This window comes from Salmo salar, unplaced genomic scaffold (genome assembly GCF_905237065.1).
Source record: "Salmo salar unplaced genomic scaffold, Ssal_v3.1, whole genome shotgun sequence".
Classification (NCBI taxonomy): Eukaryota; Metazoa; Chordata; class Actinopteri; order Salmoniformes; family Salmonidae; genus Salmo; species Salmo salar.
Window position 1 is genome coordinate 134,411 of NW_025548024.1, and position 8,397 is coordinate 142,807.

The 8,397-nt window shown below is 42.4% G+C and overlaps 1 protein-coding gene across 1 annotated transcript; it reads right to left on the reverse strand.

The window, feature by feature from the left end:
* Nucleotides 1-1,695: 1,695 nt before the first annotated feature.
* Nucleotides 1,696-3,550, reverse strand: LOC123732590 (stonustoxin subunit beta). Its single transcript, XM_045711855.1, has 5 exons — nt 3,546-3,550; nt 2,831-2,835; nt 2,696-2,749; nt 2,511-2,570; nt 1,696-2,279 (listed from the first exon to the last, which is right to left on the reverse strand). The coding sequence occupies exons 1-5, from the start codon at nt 3,548-3,550 to the stop codon at nt 1,765-1,767; spliced, it is 639 nt and encodes a 212-aa protein (XP_045567811.1). The 3' UTR covers nt 1,696-1,764.
* Between the last annotated feature and the right edge of the window lie 4,847 nt (nt 3,551-8,397).

Sequence of the window (8,397 nt, forward strand, 5' to 3'; positions counted from 1 at the left end):
TAAATCTACACCATATTCCCTATGTAGAACACTACTTTAGACCTGGTCAGAAGCACCGTAGTGCACTACGTAGGGAATAGTGGACCATTTGGAAGAGCCAGTAATTCCCCTGAACATGTTTCTCTTCCTCATCTGGTTTCTTGAACAGCCCTTCACTCCTCCCCTCTTCCTCCCCTCCTCCCTTTTCATTCTATTCTATCAGCCACACCACTAGCTCACCTCCACACAATCCATTTACAAGTTAAAGACACACCTTGGAATAAATAACAAAGGAAAACTATTACTAGATGAAGTTTAGTGTTGTATTTTTTATTTCCCATCACCATAAATCATATTTAATCACTGAACAGTAGCAGACCTAACTTCATCTGTTCCTGACTCTGGATAGTGGATTAAAAAGACCATCAATCTCCAATGATATTAAAGTACTATTCTGAACATTACTGATAAACTGAGGGGCAATTCAAGATATCTGCTGGTTTTATTGTTTGGTCAATACCACCACCTGCTGGACAGGTTTAATGTTGCTGGACTGAGCAGTATTGGAGGATGAAAGATGACACATTTAGGGCCGGTTTCCTGGACATCTACATTGAACATGCTTTTTAGTCCAGGACTAGGATTAATCTGTGTCTGGGAAACCAGACCATATACTTTAGTAGAAAGTAAGAGATTCCAGCTTGTAGTGGGCTGACTTGTCCTGAATTCTCAATTGAGAAAACAAATCAATGGTTCTGAATGACAACCAATATACATCAACACCATACATCATGATTCATGGAAATGTACAATATTAAAACATTGCACTTAAATAAAAATGAATACATTGAATGTTTATTTTAATTCAGATCATCTGAAGATCAAATCAGTTGAATCATTGTAGATGAAACAGAGTAGAATAAATCATCACATCTGGGGACCATCACCACCAGCATGACTAGTATCTATGTGGACCCTACTACAGTTTAACCAGCTCAGCTATAGACTACACCAGCATGACTAGTATCTATGTGGACCCTACTACAGTTTAACCAGCTCAGCTATAGACTACACCAGCATGACTAGTATCTATGTGGACCCTACTACAGTTTAACCAGCTCAGCTATAGACTACACCAGCATGACTAGTATCTATGTGGACCCTACTACAGTTTAACCAGCTCAGCTATAGACTACACCAGCATGACTAGTATCTATGTGGACCCTACTACAGTTTAACCAGCTCAGCTATAGACTACACCAGCATGACTAGTATCTATGTGGACCCTACTACAGTTTAACCAGCTCAGCTATAGACTACACCAGCATGACTAGTATCTATGTGGACCCTACTACAGTTTAACCAGCTCAGCTATAGACTACACCAGCATGACTGGTATCTATGTGGACCCTACTACAGTTTAACCAGCTCAGCTATAGACTACACCAGCATGACTAGTATCTATGTGGACCCTACTACAGTTTAACCAGCTCAGCTATAGACTACACCAGCATGACTAGTATCTATGTGGACCCTACTACAGTTTAACCAGCTCAGCTATAGACTACACCAGCATGACTAGTATCTATGTGGACCCTACTACAGTTTAACCAGCTCAGCTATAGACTACACCAGCATGACTAGTATCTATGTGGACCCTACTACAGTTTAACCAGCTCAGCTATAGACTACACCAGCATGACTAGTATCTATGTGGACCCTACTACAGTTTAACCAGCTCAGCTATAGACTACACCAGCATGACTAGTATCTATGTGGACCCAACTACAGTTTAACCAGCTTAGCAGTACTATAAAAGAGACTAAACCCAGGATAGAGGGGCTGAGTGAATGTGGTCTGGACTCTGTGGAGGAGGGTCATTGTGTCAGAGACACTGTAGAAGGACAGAGTACCTGCCTTGTGATCCAGGTACACTCCTACTCTGGAGGACTGAGGGCCTGATACTTTAGTCACAACATTATTGTGTATGAAACAATAACCATCACTACAGCACTGTAAACTCCAAGACTTGTTATTGTGTCCAAATATATTACCTCTCTCTGTTCTGCTGATGTCTTTATATGAGACTGCTGTAACAACCAACTCCCCACTCCACTCCACCTCCCAGTAACAGCGTCCAGACAGACCCTTTCTACACAGAACCTGGTAATGGTTAGTGAATCTGTCTGGATGGTCAGGATATGGTTGGACTTGGCTTGTATAGGTCACCTTTCTGTTCCCTTTAGACAAAGAGAGGAGTGTGTATGCTGTGTTTGGGTCCAGTCTGAGCTGACAGGAATCTGGGAGAAGAGCAGAGACCAATGAGGGGAGTCAGAACAATAAGTTAAGTCAGATACTGTGTCTACCCTGTCTTTGATTAGAGCACAGCAGAGATCAAATCAGAGAAATATGAGGAGTCAGATAGATACCCAGTCTTTGATTAGATCTACTATTGCTCTATATTTGTAGAGGGATTGTTAGGAGTGTCAGTAAAAAGAGACTGTTAGTTACTTCACAATAAAGAGACTCACATGGTAACAACTGTTCTCTGGTCTTGGGCTCTGGAGGCAGTACAACATCCACTAAATTCACTACAGACACACAAACACATTGACAGAGAGAGGGAATGTTATCATCATACCATATTCCACATGTATATGACTAGTAGGGAACTTTCAATGGTCTAAAGTTGATGTTCTTATTGTTTTCAACACACCTGTAGTGGAGATCTTGGTCCATTCTCCTTTAAGGAAGTCTTCTAGTTTCACTCTCAGTTCAGACACAGTCTTACTCACATCTCCAAAGTACTGAAGAGGACGGACAACAATTCTGGATAAGTCTGAAGATACACTGATACTGGAGAGAGACTGATAACTCTGGAGAGAGAAAGAGAGAGAGAGAAAGAGAGAGAGAGAGACAGGGGGAAAGAGAGAGCGAGAGGGGCAGAGAGAGAGAGAGAGAGAAACAGAGAGGGAGAGGGACAGAGAGAGCGAGAGAGAGAGAGGGACAGAGAGAGAGAGGGGCAGAGAGAGAGAAACAGAGAGGGAGAGTGATAGAGAGAGAGACACAGAGAGAGAGAAAGGGGCAGAGAGAGAGAGAGAGGGACAGAGAGAGAGAGAGAGAGAGAGAGAGAGAGAGAAGAGGGAGAAGGACAGAGAGAGATTAAGAGGGAGAGAGGGAGAGAGGGAGAGAGAGACAGAGAGAGAGGGACAGAGCGAGAGAGAGGGACAGAGAGAGATAGAGAGAGAGAGGGACAGAGAGAGAGAGAGAGGGACAGAGAGAGAGGGAGAGAGTCAGAGACAGAGAGAGAGAGAGAGGGACAGAGAGAGAGAGAGAGATAGAGGGACAGAGAGAGAGAGAGAGACACAGAGAGAGAGAGACAGAGAGGGACAAAGAGAGAGAGAGACAGAGAGAGAGATACAGAGAGAGAGACAGAGAGAGAGAGAGAGAGAGAGAGAGAGAGACAGAGAGAGAGACGGACAGAGAGAGAGAGAGAGGGACGGACAGGGAGAGAGAGAGAGAGAGAGAGAGAGAGAGAGAGAGAGAGAGAGAGAGAGAGAGAGGACAACATAATGATTGAGATGAATATTTCACGTTAAGTTAATTTCATATCACATGTAACAAGGCAGTTTAGTTACCTGGAGGAAATGGATGTGATCCTCTGTGTGTGAGAGCTGCTCCAGCTCAGTGCTTCTCTTCCTCAGCTCAGCTATCTCCTTTTTCAGTTGCTCCAGGAGTCCTTCAGCTTGACTCACTTGAGCCTTCTCTTGGGCTCTGATCAGCTCCTTCACCTCGGAGCTCCTTCTCTCAATAGAGCGGATCAGCTCAGTAAAGATCTGATCACTGTCCTCCACTGCTGCCTGTGCAGAGCGCTGTTAAGAGAGAGAGAGAGACAGAGAGACAGAGAGAGAGAGAGACAGAGAGACAGAGAGAGAGACAGAGAGAGAGAGAGAGAGAGAGAGAGAGAGAGACAGAGAGAGAGACAGTAGGTACAGTAGCCTCTGCACCTCATTGAGTCAGAACGCTGCCACCCTGCTCTCCATGTCCACCAGGCCTTGTCCCCCCTCCTGGACAGGCAGGTACAGAACACCGCTTGGCCCTGCTCTACTCTCCTCCCTCCTGGTCCCCCCTCCAGTAGCCTGCCCCGTAGCAGAGCTAGACCCAGCCTCTGTCCCCTGAGTCCTAGAAGGCTGGACAATAGAACGAGTCAAAACGGCCAAAGAACGTTGTCTGAGCTGGAACACTAGCGAGGCCATAGCAAATGAATTGAAACGATCCTTCACAGAGCCTCTTCTGACTGGAATGATCCTTATAATTCCATTTCCCCTAAATGGCACCAAAAAATGTCTACCTTTTTTATTTTACCACTAAACCTGTTCTTAGGACCAAACTGAAAAATAACAACTGGTGTAGAAAGTAAACATCCGCACCTCGATGGTGCCAAGTGTGTTTATGTCTGCATTACCAGGAAGTAGGAAAAAACGGGCAACTTCTGACTATTTCTGGTCTAGTGATCGATGACAGCAGAGGACGCTGCCCAACCTTATGTCATTAGAAAGAGGAGATTCTCCTGATTAAAATGGTGTCCGACATGAAAACATCTAAATTTACACATTGTGAGATATTTAGTGAAATAAACAGAAAAACCATAACTAAGCTGCTCAAACTTACATCATTAGAAATAATAGGTTATCCTGATTAAAATGGTGTAGATCTTTAAACCATTAAAATAAATACATCTATTACAGATAATTGGAGAAATAGACATGTCCCTATTTCCCCAAAACAATGGCAGTCTGAAAGTTATAACAGCAGTCTTTTAATTAACCAGCTTACCATTTATCTACGACCATTTGACTTTGTGTTTAACATTTAGTGGTTTGTAATCTAGTGGTTAAGAACGTTGGGCAGTAACTGAAAGGTGGCTGGTTCCAATCCCCGAGCAGACTAGGTGAAAAATCTGTAAATCGCTTTTTTTTAGGCAGATTTGGGCTCTTAACCCTAGTGGCTCTGGATAAGAGTGTCTGCTAAATGACTCACATGTAAACGTGAACTAGACCTCTGTGAAAGGGCAACAGGTAGCCTAGTGGTTAGAGTGTTTGGCCAGGCAGCAGGAAGCCTAGTGGTTAGAGCATTGGGCCGGGCAGCAGGTAGTCTAGTGGTAAGAGCTTTAGACCGGGCAGCAGGTAGTCTAGTGGTTAGAGTGTTTGGCCAGTTACCGAAAGGTTTCTGGATTGAATCCCCGAGCTGACAAGGTAAAAATATGTCGTTCTGCCCCTGAACAAGGCAGTTAACCTACTGTTCCCTGGTAGGCCATCATTGTAAATAAGAATTTGTTCTTAACTGACTTGCCTAGTTAAATAAAGGTTACATTTAAAATATAAAAAGCGTGGCATTAACTTTTCATTATTCACAGACAGACTCTCCTGAAAACTGCTCAGCAAAGCAAAGGCTCTTTTGAGATCTACCAGATTTATATTAAAAAAGCTCATTTTCAGTGTCTGTGTTTATATGTTAAGGGGGTTTTACTTTGGCAGATAATGTCACCCATTTAAATATATACATTTTAATATAATTAACTAAATGTATGATGTTTTTGGTTTATGTCAGTTTTATTATGCTATAGATGGATATTTTATGGTTGTTAGTGATAAAATGAACTATAACACTTTATATTTTGCAATTCTGAGTAATTACTACTTTAGTAAGAATATCCACTGTATTCAGTACTGCTGATAATGCTAAATAATTCCAATAGATGGCAGCATAAGACAGTACAGATTAGTTCAGGTCAAGTACAAGTATCCAACTCAACAAGCCCCTCCAAAAGCTTGTTCTGTCTGCGAGCAGCGAGCACTCTGCCTTCTCCCACAAGAGAGGGGCATGTTGAGGTACATTTACTAACCGTGAGGGCTGCATGATGTAATTTATTGTCGGGCTGGAAGATGCATCGTCTTTTCTATTCCGAGGCTGTTTACTCCCAACATGACATATTAACATGATGTTATAATGCATGTTTACTAGGGTTGAGGTCAGCACATCTGACTAGTGGTTATTTGACCAGGGTTCAATACCTGCTATAGTTAATATTGTTTTGATCTCCCAAAAGCAACACAGGACTAACAAGAGATACTGTATATAGCTAACTAAAGTAATGATTGACAATTTTAGAAAATCATGGGACATATACAGTGAGGGAAAAAGGTATTTGATCCCCTGCTGATTTTGTACGTTTGCCCACTGACAAAGAAATGATCAGTCTATAATTGTAATGGTAGGTTTATTTGAACAGTGAGAGACAGAATAACAACAAAAAATCCAGAAAAACACATGTCAAAAATGTTATAAAATGATTTGCATTTTAATGAGGGAAATAAGTATTTGACCACTCTGCAAAACATGACTTAGTACTTGTTGGCAAAACCCTTGTTGGCAATCACAGAGGTCAGATGTTTCTTGTAGTTGGCCACCAGGTTTGCACACATCTCAGGAGGGATTTTGTCCCACTCCTCTTTGCAGATCTTCTCCAAGTCATTAAGGTTTCGAGGCTGACGTTTGGCAACTCGAACCTTCAGCTCCCTCCATTGATTTTCTATGGGATTAAGGTCTGGTGACTGGCTAGGTCACTCCAGGACCTTAATGTGCTTCTTCTTGAGCCACTCCTTTGTTGCCTTGGCCATATGTTTTTGGTCATTGTCATGCAGGAATACCAATCCACGACCCATTTTCATTGCCCTGGCTGAGGGAAGGAGGTTCTCACCCAAGATTTGACGGTACATGGCACCGTCCATCGTCCCTTTGATGCAGTGAAGTTGTCCTGTCCCCTTAGCAGAAAAACACCCCCAAAGCATAATGTTTCCACCTCCATGTTTGACGGTGGGGATGGTGTTCTTGGGGTCATAGGCAGCATTCCTCCTCCTCCAAACACGGCGAGTTGAGTTGATGCCAAAGAGCTCAATTTTGGTCTCATCTGACCACAACACTTTCACCCAGTTGTCCTCTGAATCATTCAGATGTTCATTGGCAAACTTCAGACCGGCATGTATATGTGCTAAATTGAGCAGGGGGGACCTTGCGGGCGCTGCAGGATTTCAGTCCTTCACGGCGTAGTGTGTTACCAATTGTTTTCTTGGTGACTATGGTCCCAGCTGCCTTGAGATCATTGACAAGATCCTCCCGTGTAGTTCTGGGCTGATTCCTCACCATTCTCATGATCATTGCAACTCCACGAGGTGTGATCTTGCATGGAGCCCCAGGCCGAGTGAGATTGACAGTTCTTTTGTGTTTCTTCCATTTGCGAATAATCGCACCAACTGTTGTCACCTTCTCAGCAAGCTGCTTGGCGATGGTCTTGTAGCCCATTCCAGCCTTGTGTAGGTCTACAATCTTGTCCCTGACATCCTTGGAGAGCTCTTTGGTCTTGGCCATGGTGGAGAGTTTGGAATGTGATTGATTGATTGCTTCTGTGGACAGGTGTCATTTTTACAGGTAACAAGCTGTGGTTAGGAGCACTCCCTTTAAGAGTGTGCTCCTAATCTCAGCTCTTTACCTGTATAAAAGACACCTGGGAGCCAGAAATCTTTCTGATTGAGAGGGGGTCAAATACTTATTTACCTCATTAAAATTCTAATTAATTTATAACATTTTTGACATGAGTTTTTCTGGATTGTTTTGTTGTTATTCTGTCTCTCACTATTCAAATAAACCTACCATTAAAATTATAGATGGATCATTTCTTTGTCAGTGGGCAAACGTACAAAATCAGCAGGGGATCAAATTCTTTTTTCCCTCACTGTAGTCTTTGGTTGCATGCTATTTTATGTCAATCTTATTGCTGCTTGTAGCCTATAGCTGATGCTTCGTGGTCTTATGGTGCCATCTATTGGAAATATTTACCAATTAAAAGTTATTAATTCACGTAAAGACATTGGTGAGGCAGCTGAGAAATAAAGTGTATTTAATTCGAGAGATCAGTCTCAAACCTGCCCCACCTGTCCCACGCCAATTGCTGGACTTTCACATAGAGGTTACTATGTCACCCAGTTCAAACCACATTTAACATATAAAACAAATGAGTCTTGTTTATCAAGTGTTCTGCCTTGCAATAATAAATATAATAAAATAACTAATAAAAGGCAAATGCTTACATAGGTTTTATTTAAAAAATAATAAATGCTATTTAGTACTAAAATGGTATTTACTAAAATAATATTATTACTAAAATAGTTGTAGGCCACCCTACCCTAGAATTAGGGTTCAGGCTAAAATAGGTTATACGTACAGTTAGAGTTTCTGTACAGTACTTGTGACAGTGTTCAATATAACTAATAGGAGCTGGCAGGGTGAAACATGACCTAAAATACGCCCCGCTTTTTCGCGTTTACTTCAAAACTACGCCAAACAGCTGGGACATATGGT